We start from the raw sequence: 15,530 nt of genomic DNA, 5'->3' as shown, positions 1-15,530 counted from the left end.
ACCCAACGTCCGGTGGATGAAGAGCCTCGTTCTCGGCACCGGCGGTTTTCTTCTGCTGCACGAATCCAGCGGAGGAAGGGAGGGAGGGAGGGAGGGGGTGTCGCCTGGTTTTAAACCAGGGAACCTCCTTCTCTTGGGAGTTCCAGTGCTTCGGTTTGATCAAGTCCTTTCGGGGAGATTCAACATCTCGGTGAAAGTTGCCCTTGGGATTTTGTCTTCTTTTTGCTCAAGAGGGCTAGTATAGACAGGTATAAAAACGACAAGAGAACAACCACACGGACGACTCGGTGGTGGCCCAGTTTTAAAAAAATAGCAGTCCAGCAAGGTGTGTCCCACGAGGTGAACAGGCCCATTTGTGGGGTGTTGTTGTTTTTAAAAACAAAAACCAAGTTAGTAATAATAATAATAATAATAATCCAGGGATATTCCAAAGATCTTGGGAAATAGTCCTGCATCTGTTGAGCCAGGATTCGGCAATTCCTTTGCTGCAGCATCCAGGAAAAGAGGAGGAGGAAGCCAGGAAGACGTCAGCCAGCCTGCTTCCGGTGGCTCAGCCCCATGGGTTTCAGATTCGTATGTGGAAGGTGCTGTGAAGGAAATGGGAGGGGAAGAAGGAAGCAGGAAGAGGGAGGGAGGGAAGGAAGGAAGGAAGGAGAAGGATGTCAAACAGGAAGGAAAGAAGGAAGAAGTAAGGGAGGGAGGGAGAAAGGAAGGAAGGAAAGAAGGGAGGGAGGGGGAGAGGGAGGAAGGGAGGGAAGGAAGGAAGGAAGGAAGGAGAGAAGGAGGGAGAAGGAACAAACAATATGAGAACAGCTAAGTTGAGATCCACACATCTTAAAGTTGCTAAAATAAACCCTGGTCTAGACTGACAAAATTCACCAAAGCACAACATTTCATACGAAGCAAAGTTGGCATCTTGCCCAAACACCACTTCTTCAATCGACTTGAATGGCCTGTGGAGTGAACTTGCCTCTTTGGATGTTCCACTATCCTACAGACCTGTGTGCGTGTGTGTGTGTGTGTGTGAGAGAGAGTTTCAGCTTCCACAATGATTTATAGAAAACCATTTCCTGCGAAAATGCAGCCAGCCTGGTAGAACGGAACACTTAGCTCCTGCCAGCTGGGAGTGCTAATGGGGCCATTAAAATGCCCAGGGCTTCAAAATGATCACATTTTTTTTTTTAAAAAAAGGGAAACGATCCTGCAAGGATCACATTTTCAGAATCTGTAAGTGCTTCTGCCATTGCCTGGAAGTTTGGGCCTTTGGGATTTAGTACCGGTGGAAGTCATTCCTGGGGTTCGGTCAGATATTGCTAGTGGTTCTCAGAAAAAGAAGAGCCTTGGTAGTACAAGGGTTTAAGGCACCCTGTTATTAAGCTGCTTAAGACCAGCTGCCTGCAATTACTGCAGGGTTCGAATCTCGCCAAGGCTCAAGGTTGACTCAGCCTTCCATCCTTTCTAAGGTAGGTGAAATGAGGACCCAGTTTGTGGGGGCAATAAGCTGACTTTGTATAAATATACAAAAGGATGAAGGCTATTGCTTAGCGCATTGTAAGCCACCCTGAGTCTTCGGAGAAGGGCGGCATATAAATCAAATTAAAAAAAAAAAATTCCTTTCCAATTATCTCTTTCCTTTCAAACTAAGAGACAAGTTTGTCCTCGACTTGAGTCAAGAAAATGCTACCCTCAGTTCCCACAGGGGGAAAATGATCTCCTGGACAGACACAGGTTTTCCAAGCCCGGCCAAGTCGTCTCCTGATCATCTCTAACCTATTCAAATCTGGCTCCTTGAAACCTCAGCAAGATCTGTGGACTTCAATTTCCAGAATTCCCCCAACCAACCATACTGGCTTAGGGAATTCTGGGAGTTGAGGTCCACACACTTTAAAGTTGCCAAGGTTGAGGAACACTGCAAAGGGTCCTTCCCCACCCCCTCCCAAGTTTTTTATTTTTTATTTTTATTTTTTACAAACACATCAATGCGTGAACAGTGTGGCACCTGGGTGTCATACATTCTAATGCAAATAAAACGAATGGTTTTAGTCATAGTTATTACTTTTTACTTTATACGTTTCTAATAATGATACATATTTATATAAAATTACAATCTATCATTATTCCACTATTCCACGTTTTCTCTTATTATTACTCTTATTTTATTATATAAAGGTGTATACACTAATATTCCCCTTTTCTCTTAATTCTATCTCTTGTTTTAACTTTTAATGATGTCATCCTTTGTTAAAAAAACATTTTCTTTCTGTCCTACCTAACTTCTAATCATGTCAGCTACCTACAAAAAAGGAGAAAGGAAAGAGAGAGGAAAAGCAAAGCAAAGCAAAACAACACCAAAAACAAAAAATCATCTATCCATCATCTCTTACCCGCTTCAACGCTTTAGTTGCTAGGCTATTTTTTTCTTTTTGACTTGTCTCCCATATTCCTTTCTAAAACCTTTATCTCTTTCTACATCTGCTTCTTGGCTGGATGGGAACACTGCAAAGGATCCTTGATCGATGGTGGACATGCTCATACCTGAGAAAATCTGGAGCTTTGGAAATCATGTTCTCGAAATCTGAAAATCCAAGCTTCCCATCTCCATCCATGTCGGCTTCTTCGATGACCTTCTCACACACCAGGCTAACCTCCTCCTCAGTCAGCTCTTCCTTGGTCAACTTGTTCAGAGTTTGCTCCAGGTCAGATTTGCAAATGAAGTTGTCGGTGTTAAAATCTAGGCAGGCAAAGACAGGAAAGAAAGAGGTGGGTCAGGACGTCACTTTGTTGCCCTCAACTTGGCTGGGACTATGGCTCCCATACCCTGCACTGCAGTCAATGGGATATGGAGTTACTGGTTTTTTTTTTTTTTTAGGGCTCTCTGTATATCTTCACAAAAACTAGTAGATGGGGTAGAATTTTTCTACCTGGGCCAAATATCTAATATTTGAGGGGCCACCACAAAGAAGAGAGGGTCAACCTATTCTCCAAAGCACCTGAAGTCAGGATAAGAAGCAACGGATGGAAACTAATCAAGGAGGGAAGCAACCTAAAACTAAGGAGAAATTTCCTGAGAGTTTGAACAATTAATCAGTGGAAAAGCTTGATTCCAGAAGTTGTGGATGCTCCAATGGTTGATTGGACAACCATTCGTCTGAAATGGTACAGGGTCTCTTGCTTGAGCAAGTGGTTGGATTAGAAGACCTCCAAGGTCCCTTCCAACACTATTATTCTATTACTGATTGATGTTTTCCAAACTCCCAATAAATTTGATAGGTGGAAAAATATGTGTTCCGACCAAGCTCCCCAAACACGGTAAACCCTCTGAAGTTAACTCAAAGATTCCTTTATTTGGAGCGCTAGCAGTCCTGGCAAAAAGGTTCTCTCTCACCGCAGGCTAACAAGTCCAGCCGGCCGGAAGATGAATAGTTGTCTGCCACATCTATTCATCTCCGCCCCCTGCCTTCTATCCCCAAAACTAGGGTGGTGCCTTGTTAGCAGCGGTGGCTCTTCCGTCCCAAGGACCGGCCCATAGATTTCCACTGCTCTCCTCTCCTCTGCCTTCTGCGTATCAGGAACTGGACCGAGCTGTTCCTCCTCTTCTTCAACAGTCACCTCCAGACCTGGGGGCTGTTGACTCTCCATCTGAGTGCTGACGGATGGCCGCAACAATATGTATTGATTTATTTCATGTGGCTTGGATGTCTAAACTTCAACCAACCCCATCAACCCTCCATTCCTTATCTCCTGGTTGGAATCTACCAAACATCTGGAGAAGGTGTGTTTCTCCCTCTCTTCTATCTCTGAAGCTCAATCATGAATCCAGCAAGTGAACAATAGGCTGGCGATTAAAAGGCCAGCACTGAACATTTGTTTTATTGTGTTTCGCTCAATAAGCAGAATTACCATCAGTTCTATTTAATTAGAAATCAGCAGAATGACATTTAGCAGGTTTGCGTATGGACAGTAAATCTGTCGAGGCAGATTTATTGGGGAAAAGGTCTGGCATCTGACAGGTCTTTCCTGCCATGAAGGAAATAAATCACATCCTTCCTTTTTCTTTCTAAAGGTTTTGGGCCTCGCAGCCCTCCAGAAACGGTGTGGTGAAAAGCAGATATTAAAAATTAAATTGACGTTGAAGGATGGCTTTGCTGAAGGAGTTTGGGGAAGTGGGTGAGTTGGTCATACCGGTAGCTACCAGAGACAATTAAGACAAAAAGATTTCCACTTGTTCCATAAAATGCAAAATACTGGATGAGAGATTCACAGAATCACCACACCTCCAAGAGAAAGACATGCACTGTGGCTGAGAATTTTCAGCTGCTTATCAAAGAGCCTTGGTACTACAGTGGTTTAAAGCACCCTGTTATTAACACAGCTGCCTGCAATTTACTGCTGGTTCGAATCTCTCCAAGGCTCAAGGTTGACTCAGCCTTCCATCCTTTCTAAGGTAGGTTAAATGAGGACCCAGTTTGTGGGGGCAATAAGCTGACTTTGTATAAAATATACAAAAGTATGAAGGCTATTGCTTAACGCACTGTAAGCCGCCCTGAGTCTCCGGAGAAGGGCGGCATATAAATCAAATTTAAAAAAAAAAAAAAAAAGGTAGACGGGGTCTGGGAATTCTGGGAGTTGAAGTCCACCCCACTTTGAAGTTGTCAAAGTTGAGAAACCCCTAACCTGCTATTATTCCACTCCTTGGCATAAATCTTTAAAAGATCTTAAAAATCTTGCTGAGAATTAGCTGCTTGTCATAAGCATACTGAGAGTATTCTTCTAACCCAGAGTTTCTCAACCTTGGCAACTTTATGTTGGCGGACTTCAACTCCCAGAATTCCTCAGCCAGCACGCTTTAAACTGGGTGGACTTCGACTCCCAGAATCTTTCAGCCAGCACACTTTAAACTGGGTGGACTTTGACTCCCAGAATTCTCCAATCAGCTGTTCCCCCACCCTGTTATTTTTCTTACCGTAAATCTTAAAGGCATAGATTGCTTTTAGTTCCCGGGGAGCCATTTCACTAAGTACAGAAAACATGTCGACAAAATCATTAAAGCTGAGACTTCCTTCCGGGTCTTCTGAGAAAGAATGGACAATCCGCTGCCTGAAGGGATTTTCCTGCAGAGAGAGACAACGTGTTAGCTCCCTCCATATTTTTTTTTTAAAAAAACCTAACATAATAGAAATCAAGGCTGCTCAAACTTAAATGATTATTCAGAAGGCATTATTTAGAAGGCAAAGAAGCATGAGTCTTTTGAAAGAAGCTGTGTCTCTTTTTTTTAGGCTCCTGTGTGAGTCTGAAGAAATGATTGCAGCTGCTTCGATGAGCCTGTTCAAGAAAGCAAATGGGTCCTTAATGTGACTCATCAAAGCAGCTGCATCTTTTTGTACCCATACCCAATCCTTTCCAGATTTTGCAGTGCATTTCGTGAACAAACATACAAACAAATCTTTTTTAAAAAAGGGGGGGCACCAAATAGATTGTACGAGAGAAAACTGTGGGTTAAAAATACAAAAAACTTAAGAAAGCCATTGCAAAAATGGTTCCTTAGAACAGGGGTCTCCAACCTTGGGAACTTTAAGACTTGTGGACTTCAACTACCAGAATTCAGCAGCCAGCTTTGCTTTTAAGAAGTCCATATCAAACAAACAAGCTGGGTGAATTTAAAAAAAAAACATAAAATAAAATAAAGTCGTATCAATTTAAATTTGAACCAGCAAGAAGCTGGGGTTAAAGTTGGGAAATTGACAGTGTGCCTCAGACAGGAGCAAAGCGTGCGAATGGCTTTCTACAGACATTGTGTCTTCTCTCCCGTCATTCCCAAAGGAGAACCTGAGATGAAGCGAAAGATAGATCTGCCCAGAGATATAACATCTCAGGGGCCGAAACAGTCTCTCCCATTTCTGGACTTCTCCACTGCTACCCATCGGTGTCTCTTACAACAGACTGCATTACCACTGGATCCAGTTACTCAGATGGCAGTCTGCAGACGGATCCACTCAACACCTTCGGAAGCAGGGAATGGATCAAAATATATATATATCTATCCCTGTGCATTTCTGCTGGGAAAGGCAGACCCTCACAGATATAAGCCATCTTTGGACTCCTTTTATTGAATCTATGACACCCTCTTCCATTTCAATCAAGTGGTGGTGGTGGAAATGGTAAACTGGAAATCATGTCATCAGGAAGAGATATGGAAGGCTTTTTCCCAAAGCTTTAGGATAGGATAGGATAGGATAGGATAGGATAGGATAGGATAGGATAGGATAGGATAGGATAGGATTAGAATTAGAATTAGAATTAGAATTAGAATTAGAATTAGAATTAGAAAAGAATAGAAATAGAAATAGAAATAGAAATAGAAATAAATAGAAATAGAAATAATAGAAATAGAAGGGAAGGGAAGGGAAGGGAAGGGAAGGGAAGGGAAGGGAAGGGAAGAGAAGAGAAGAGAAGAGAAGAGAAGAGAAGAGAAGAGAAGAGAAGAGAAGAGAAGAGAAGAGAAGAGAAGAGAAGAGAAGAGAAGAGAAGAGAAGAGAAGAGAATTCTTTATTGGCCAAGTGTGATTGGACAGACAAGGAATTTGTCTTCGGTGCATAAGCTCTCAATGTACATAAAAAATACATTCAACAAGAATCATAAGATACAGCACTTAGTGATAGTCATAGGATTCTAAATAAACAATCAAATCATACTAAGAAACTAAATAAAACAATATAAATCGTAAAGATACAAGCAACAAGGTTATAGTCATAAGTGGGAGGAGATAGGTAATAGGAAGGATGAGAAGAATAATAGTAATACAGTCTTAGTAAATAGTTTGACGGGGTTTTTTTGTGATTGTGCTGCATGAAAGGTTGGTTTTTGCAACAGAAAATATTATGGGAATCTGTTGTGAATTCACTTTGTTTCCTGTTGGAACCAAGAGTTGTTAAAATAGGGAAGATGCTTTTAATTAGCTCTGGAGACGAATGATCTATGGACCCAATTTGAGGTTGACAACTCCATTTGGAGCTGCTGTCCATGGTCCTACTTTAATCCTGAAGTCTCCTGGGGCTTCCCCAGAGTTGTGACCAAGCAGAGAAGGAGCTCCCATCTTCACTAGAATTGCAAGAAGGTCCTGAGCAGGGGTGGACAATTATGGCCCCTTTACGACCTCTGGACTTCAACTTTCAGAATTCCTGAACCAACATGGCTGGCTCAGGAATTCTGGGAGTTGAAGTCCAAAGGTCGTAAAGTTGCTCACTCCTGGTCTTGAAGATGAAATCCAGTCTCTCCATTAACTAACATGTGGTTGCGGTCTGAACCCTATTTTCCAATCGGTTAAAATAATGGCATGAAGTTTGGACTTTCAGAGGTGTCTTCAAGATATGGTCAAAACATTTAAGGTACACATGCACATTCAAAACTCTGTTTTTACTGGCATTGTTTCAATGACATCATTATGGGCCACCTTTTTCTGATAACAACCTGGAGACACCCCTGCCTTTTTCCATGTGGAGACCCCAACTAGTTCAGTGAACTCAATAGCAAAAACTAGCTCGTTCAGAACTTCCTATCACCGTTCTATTCTTTACGACCAACTGCTGGCGTTGGTTTTTTTTTTTTTCAACCTTGGGAACTCAAAAATGTATGGACTTCAACTCTCATGCTGACTCTGTTTTCCCTCCCAGACGTTTTCTAGAAGACATTAGCAATTACATTAATTCTTCTGCTTTTTTAGGGCAACTCAATCCCAAGAATTGGCCTTCTGGTCTCCTGTTCCCTGCTGTTGATCTCTCTGTGAATATATGAAGTTACAAGGCTATAGATATAGTGTAAATCAATCCCCCTTAGGGGTGAGAACAGGTCAAAGCCACTAAGGAGCATGGCCGGATAGAAGCTAGGCCAAGGGTTATCTTGCACAAGGGTTCCTCCAGTCTGGAGGAAAAGAGGAAGTCAAAAAGGAGTACCCCAAAAGCAAAATAGTCAAATAAAGACCAACAACCGCAAAAGAATTCAATTACGGAGAATTTGGTGCTTTCTGAGCTTGGTTGTTTTCTTTCAGACATTTCACTACCGAATTAGGTAACATCATCTGTGCTAATGAATGTCAGGTTTGCTCCCTGTTTATATATAGCAACTTGCCCTGTCCATGTTGGTGGGATGTGGTTTTCTCCCCTTGGAAATTGGTTAGGGTATTGTTTTCTGCTCAGTTATTTGTCTGGTGTTAATTCCTGTTTATCTGGGCGCCGGTTACTGCAGACGATGTGTTCTGGCTTTCCACCCCCTCTTCTTAGCTCTTTTATTAGCTCTTTTCAATGGCATGTAAATGTGATTTATTTCTACGTGTGGATGGCTGATGGATTTTCTTCTATTGGGAGAATTCAATTAGCCAAAAAAAAAGAAAAGAAAAATCAATACTCTACTGAAAAAGAGATATGTAACATTCTTGCCGGGCAATAAAAACCAACTGTTTAGGGCAAATGGTTTAGCATAAAATCTATTCGTGCTCATTATTATGGTCTGTTCCCATCCCAATTTGCTTTGCAAAGGCAGAGAAAGAATTTGAGCTTATGAGTACCACGGCCATCCGTATAGAAAGCTATCCATGTCGATGTTTACGAGCCCGTCATCTCAATGCAGAAGTCTTAATGGGAGAATTTTTAATCTTTAAAGCAAGAGACCAGATTTTTGCAGACACATCTGTAAAACTTGCGAATTTTACAGCCTTCTCTGCTTCCCGCCCCCAAAGATTTTATAGGCTGCCTGCTGGAAAATATCAATAAGAAATAAGGCTGAACTTGCCCTGCCATACCTTTAATTCCGGCATGTTTTCTATGAGCTGCAGAGGGAGCTTAACATCTGGATTCTTGGTGTAATCCATGGGAACCATGTTCGGTGCCAATTCGTGATAGCGGCCATGCAACCTGTAAGGAAACAGATCACAGCTACGGATCAAGAAGATGGTACTTAGGTAAGGTTTGATTCCTAGCTTCCAGAAGTGTCATCAGCCTTCCCATGAGCTGATTTTTTTTTTTTTTTTTTTGCTCCTTCTGGCCACCCCGGGAAGATCTGGCACCAAAACTGTGATTTCCCGCCAGGTTAATGGAATGCTTGGGACCCCAAACAGGCTGCATGTGAAACTAAGTCTCGGATTCTCCTTTTCAAAACGAGAGAAGAACTTTTCTTGGAAACCCCAAAAAATGAACATCAGTGGTACAGAAGTCACAACTCTGCCGCCCCTACATGACATTTGGTACCCCCTGGGAGCCTGGGAGGCCAGGAAAAAAATAATAATAATAACCCTACATTTTGGGGGAATTGCTATGAGACTTGGTCCAAGAAATAAGGTCGGATTGCAGACATATTGATTCTCCTGGTGTTGATGATTCTAAGCTCCCTGTTCTGCCAGCCTCGTCCAGGTTAAAGTTTTGCCCCGGAGACATCATAAAAAGTTGCTTTGATACGAAAAAAAACCTGGGGAAGTATCAACCTGCTTTTCCCATCCTGCCTTCCACTGACACATTTTGTTCTCTTAAAAGTATCTCTCTCTGAAAGAACTCCGAGTCCTGCAGCCTTGGCTGGACCAGAATAAATTATGGTCCTCTCTGGTTTTACCTTTCAGGTACACTGCACACAACAGGGACATCTCTGCTAGGGTGAGGAAAGGAGAGAAAAAAACAAAACAAAAAAAATCCCCTCGGATTCCTAAAGAGAGCCCACCCTGGACAACAGGGTTAGCAGAGCGTCGTCTCGTGAATTCAAATAAACACGAATGGATTATTGACTTTTCAGCTGAGATGATGGGCTTGGAATTGGAAGAGGATAATGATCTTCTCAAGAGAAATACAAATAATAGCTTTAGTTCATTAAGCCTGGAGATCGTAGTTTTCTATCAAGTCAGCACACACAAACACACAAACAGCTTTGCTCTAGGAAGCATCATAATTTTTGCAGCCGAATTATAATTAGTCACAGTCCTCTGTGGAATTTACCAAAGGCATAAATATGGCAGAAAGAATGGCAGGGTGAAAGATCAGGCGGCTTCTTGCACTTGTTGTACAAGACATCATATCTTTTCCTTCTCTGGGGACAGATTAGTGTTTGGAATGGGCTGATCTCATCAAAATAGCCGTGACTGTTTTGGGAAATTGTAAAGTAAAGGAAGCGACCGATCGTAGAGTAGGAAACTGGTCTCATTGGGAAAACGTTGGTCCGTATACCAGACACACCTGCAATTGACCAGACAAAACCCAGGTAACGAATCTGTTCCCTTCCTAGAATCCTCTCTCTTTTCCTAACAGTCATAATTTGGGTCAGGTGAGCCGGCGTTTGAATAAATGCGCCAGCCCTGGAGGCCATCTTGTTCTCTGGATCTTCAGGGCTGCCACACTTAGCGCTGTGGGAAACTGGGAAGGGGGATTGCATGGAGTTACAGGGATATCTAGCCAAAATAACATTCCTTTCTCTGAGAGTCAAGGACATCCTGCCCTGCACCTGGAGTGGTGTGACTGGGAGGCATCTCCAGTTGGGACGGTGCATTGATTGGATCATGTGATGGACATGTGGGTGGAGAAGGAAGAGACTTGGACTTTCTTTTGGGTGAGGAAAACCTGGAAGCTTTCAGGTTCGGGTTTTCCCAGATGTGCCAATATGACATCTCTAATAAAATGGAACTTTGAGGAATTTCTAGCCCCAGGGTCTTCTTCGGTTGAGGGGAAGGGTGTTACTTGGACCCCTGACAAAATGGACCTGTCTAAATTTAGCTGAAGGACCCATCAGGCAGTTTGCATAAAGCATGGCAGTTAGCTTGTTTCAGCCGAAATCAACGGAATGAAAATAATAATAATAATAATAATAATAATAATAATGATGATGATGATGATGATGATGATGATGATGATGATGATGATGATGAATAGGGAGGACTTTGTTTTTATCCATGGGCTCATCCCAGATGTTTTGTTGAGTTTGCCCACAATTCTGGGGTGTGACTTTCTCAGAACTTGGGAGGAGAAGCACAACAGAGCTCCGAAACAGCCCCTGTTCATTTGCGGTTCACCTGTACCCTTTACGTTCAAGGTAGGAAAGCTTCTTCTAATTCCTTGTCCCCCCCCCAAGGAAGGACTTGAGCAACATCTGGCGCCTCTTCCTGGACAAACCTGGAGGGTGGAAGAAGGTGCGTGTTCTGCTTACCTGAGGATCTCCTTTCGCGTGAAGAAGGTGCAATCCTGTAGGAGAACAGAAAGAGAAAAGGGAAATGAGGTTTCCCCATTGCAGGGGATCTGCGGAGGAGAAGACCTCTTCATGTGCTGCAGAGGAGGAGGAGGCCTCTGGCTTGAGCAAGGGGCTGGACTAGAGTGCCAGTTATTAAGACGGGTTCTTTTCCTGCCTACGGAGTGGCTGATGGGCTCAGGAGTCCCCTCCAGGCTCGATTGGGTGGCTGAATAAAGCTATACAGAGAATGCAGGGAGATGGTTTCTCTCGTCCTTCTAGAGATGGAAGAATAACAGAGTTGGGAGGGACCTTGGAGGTCTTCTAGTCCAACCCTCCACTCAATCAGGAGACCCTACCCCATTCCAGGCAAGTGGCTGCCCAATCTCTTCTTGAAAACCTCCAGCGATGGAGCAACCACAACTTCTGGAGGCAAGTCCAGATTCATTGTCCTCACAGTCAGCAAGTTTCTCCTTAGTTCTAAGTTGGTTCTTTCCTAGATTAGTTTCCCGTTTCTTCAAGGGGGCTTTGGAGAATAGGTTCACTCCCCCTCCCCTCTCTTCTTTGTGGCAACCCCTAAAATATTGGGACCCTGCTGGAGAACCCTGCAAGAGAAACAAGCCAGGATCCCTCCCCTGAATTTGCACATTCTTGCACCGCTCGGGCAGGAGGGTGTCAGTGGCCCTTTGCAAAAGGAAACACAGGAAACAAAGAAATGCTGGTTAAACCCCCTATACACACACACGGACACACACGGACACACTCACACACCAGGAGCTTTCTTTTTTCCTCGTGTAATTATATCAGCCAGGATCGGTAGCCAAGATCGTTACTTAACCAGAAGCGAAGTCCGAGGCTGGGCCGGGCAACGGTAATCCAAACTTCCAAGGGAGAAGAAAAACTGAGCCCTCCCACCCAGAGTCCTGTTTCCAAGCTCCATTAAGCTGAAAGCCTTTTCGGCCTTCCGGAGCCAAACCTTGGAGGCCAGCACCGTATTCGGCAGCCTCCGCTGTGCCTGTACATGGAAGCTCTACTTTTAGCCCCGTTTCTCGGCTGGGAATGGTTTTGAAAGCATCCCCGTTTATTGCAGGCTAATGGCTTCGGATCGACCCGTTCCGAGGGAAATGGCCTGGGAGTTCAGTTTGCTTGCAAGCGAAATTAGCATTATTAGCATCGAGAGAGAGAGAGAGAGAGAGAATAAACTAACTAATAGACTAAACTGTTAAAGTAAACCAATCCAATCCAATCCAAACCAAACCAATAAATAAAATAATAAAATAATAAAATAAAATAATAAAATAATAATAAAATAAAATAAAATAAAATAAAATAAAATAAAATAAAATAAAATAAAATAAAATAAGGTACGTCAAAGGTTGGCAGAAAAGCTTTTTCAGAATTAAAATGACCCATGTTTTCTGCAATTTACAAATGCGTCTGCTCAGCCTCTATCCGAGTTATGTATTATTATTATTATTATTATTATTATTATTATTATTATTATTATTATTATTATTATTATTATTATTATTTTACAGTAGGATCCTGGCTTTGTATAAATAGTCAGCCAGAAAGACCAAAACTGAGACTGGCAAAAAGTGAATTATCCTCTAAGAATATGAGAGTCTGATGAAATAGAAAGGATGCTTCCAAAAATTTCTCTTCAGGAGAGTCCCTTCCAAGACAGCTCTTTTTTTTCCAACCGCAAGAATCTATTCCTTTCTTCTTCTTTCTACTCGATGGAAATGGCCGTTTCAGCAAGATCCATTTCTGATTCTTACCATGGCTTCCTGCCCCCCCCTTTTTTTTCTTTATCTTTGTGTAAAGTTTTACTGAGTCTGACATGGTGCCCTTCATAATAAAATAATTTCCAATGAGATCATGCAGGTTAAACACCACATAGCTAAAATAATTCTACTGCCCTTTTTGTCTCGCTGAATTTGCAGAGATAAAGGACTCGGCTTGGAGTTTTGAAAGGTGGAAGGTTTAGCTCCCCTTTTAAAAAATAATATATTATTATTATTATTATTATTATTATTATATTGGTTAGCCTATAGCTATATCAATGTACAAGGTTCAAACGCATATTACCAATAAAATCCTATACAAACAATTACCGATTTTTATTGGTAATACGTGTTTGAACCTTGTACGTTGATATGGCCTATAGGCTAATTAATAAATAATATTAATTAATATTATGTATCTACAACATATTATTTCTAGAATAAAAACAATGCCTGAGTGGAAGGCGTCTGTGAGGTCATCTAGTCTAACCCCCCCCCAATTAGATTTCCTGCAGAACATTTACACAGTGCCCAAGTAAAAGGGTGAGTTTGCATAACACAAATAAATCACAAATTAGCTTCATGAACCGATCTTGGCAAGCTGTATAAATATACCAGCTTGCTAGATTTTTCCCAGAGCTGGTTTAGCGTGTTGCGGGAATGCATCAAAGCGAAGAAATCTGAAACCTCATTTGTAGAATCAAGAGCTGCAACAAAATGTTACGGCGTAGACGGGCTTGCTCCTGGATTATGGGAATTGTGCTCCAAAATTTCTGAAGGGCACCGTTGCAACTTTTCCCTAAACTGACCTAACCGTGGAGGCTGTTTTGCTTTAAAATTGTGGATTTGAACCTCGGCGTTGAATTCTCCAACTTGCAAGGGTGTCGCTCACCCTCCTTCTGAACCTTCCAGACAGAAAGGAGTCAACGCCAATTTCTCTTCCCTTAGGAAGACTTCAAAAGGAAGTCAGGGAAGGTAATTATGCAGACGTCGGCCACAGCACAATAACACGTTTCATTTTTTATTAATTGACTGGCTGGAACGGAAAAACGAAGCGGTCTCCAAAAAAAGAACCCCAGAACTTCCAATGGTTCTTCCCAATTCAGACCGTCTAATCTAGGCCAGCCTGGGTCTTTGTGTGGGAAAATGGGCTCCTATTTAATGTTGGCCAGTAGACCAGGTGATGGGAGTGGAGAGTCCCATCCTCCAGTTTCCACTGGACCTCTCGTGATGGGAGGATGATGAGACTCGGATGTCTCTGATGAAGATCAGCTGAGTAAGGCATGGACCATTCTGACGTCCAGCAGGGCCAGTCAGGCAGCCCCATTCATACGAAAGGCTCCTGCAGGGTTTCACTTCTTGCAAGTTGGCACATCAGTTTGAAAGGGGGCATCCTGAGGCAACGAAGCCCATCCAGGTGGGGTGTGGGCAGCAGTTTCCCTGGCACAGATAGGGAGGGGTCTTTACGGCAGGACTACTACAAAGCTCAGGAGGCACTCGCTTTTTCACCCACCACAGCTTTCATCTAAAGCAGAGGTGTCCAACGTTGGCAGCTTGAAGACTTATGAGTTCCCAGAATTCCCAAGCCGGCATAGCTTGAAGACTTGTGGACTTCAACTCCCAGAATTCCCAGGGAGCTGGCTAAGGAATTCTGGGAGTTGAACTCCACAAGTCTTCAAGTTGCCAAGATTGGACAGCCTGATTTAAAGGCTTCAGGATTCAACTCAACACACCTTGGGCTTTCCAAGGAGGACCATCTGCCCCAAACTTCTCTCTCTCTCCCCCTCTCCCTCTCCCTATCACTATCTCTTCCTTCTTCCTCTCTCTCTCATCCCTCTCTCTATCTCCCCACCTCTCTCTCACTTCTCTCTCCCTCTCCCACTCTATCTCTATCTCCCTCTCCATCTAACCCTTCTCTCTCCCTCTCCCTCCCTCTCTCCCTCCCCATCTCTCCCTCTCCCTCCCTCTCTCTCCATCTCTTTCTCCCACCCTCACCCTCTCCATCTCTCTCTCCCTCCCTCTCTCTCGCTCTCCATCTCTCTCCCATTCTTTCTCTCCCCCTTCTCTCTTTCTCCCACTCCCTTCTCTCTCCCCCTCCATCTCTCCCCCCCTCTAACTCCCTCTCTCTCCCTCTCTCTCTCTCCCTTTTCTCTCTCCCCCCATCCTAGAAAACTGCCTCTCAGCTTAGCCTGACCCCAAGGCCAGATCAAAGGAGGGGCCCCATCGCAAGGAAGTCTCCTAACCAAACACCCAAGCTTAAAGAAAGGTGGCTCCCCCCAGGAAAGAGAAGATCTTGTTTGGGATTTTTGGGAGACCCACCAGCCTTCATCGCCACCCGCTGAAGCCCGACACAAGAGAGCCTCGTGCTCCCCCTCCACCCCGAGCATCCCCAAGCCCAGCCCAGCCCAGCTCACCTGATAGGCGTCTAATTGTTCATCCGTAAAGATGGTTTGCTTGTTCCCCATTTTCGAAGGAGGCGCCTTCCCGTGTCCAGATGCGTCCCATGCCAAGATTTAGGGCCTGGGGGTCTTGCTGGCATCGAGGCCAAGC

At 43.5% G+C, this 15,530-nt stretch overlaps 1 protein-coding gene across 2 annotated transcripts; it reads right to left on the bottom strand.

The window, feature by feature from the left end:
- Positions 1-544: 544 nt before the first annotated feature.
- Positions 545-15,462, bottom strand: CIB2 (calcium and integrin binding family member 2). 2 transcript variants are annotated; one of them, XM_070953638.1, is made up of 6 exons: positions 15,395-15,462; positions 11,176-11,210; positions 8,795-8,906; positions 4,964-5,111; positions 2,536-2,731; positions 545-587 (listed from the first exon to the last, which is right to left on the bottom strand). In XM_070953638.1, exons 1-6 carry the CDS (start codon positions 15,443-15,445, stop codon positions 566-568), a joined length of 564 nt encoding a protein of 187 aa, XP_070809739.1. In that variant the 5' UTR covers positions 15,446-15,462; the 3' UTR covers positions 545-565. The 2 variants fall into 2 exon arrangements, with proteins under 2 accessions (XP_070809739.1, XP_070809738.1); XM_070953637.1 differs by lacking the exon at positions 15,395-15,462 and adding an exon at positions 12,032-12,133.
- Positions 15,463-15,530: the final 68 nt, after the last annotated feature.

Source organism: Pituophis catenifer, unplaced genomic scaffold, assembly GCF_029215685.1.
Source record: "Pituophis catenifer annectens isolate HBS135680 unplaced genomic scaffold, rPitCat1.0.hap2 SCAF_14, whole genome shotgun sequence".
NCBI classification, from domain to species: Eukaryota; Metazoa; Chordata; class Lepidosauria; order Squamata; family Colubridae; genus Pituophis; species Pituophis catenifer.
The sequence above is the reverse complement of the archived record's forward strand: the minus strand, read 5'-3'. Positions and strand labels throughout refer to the sequence as shown.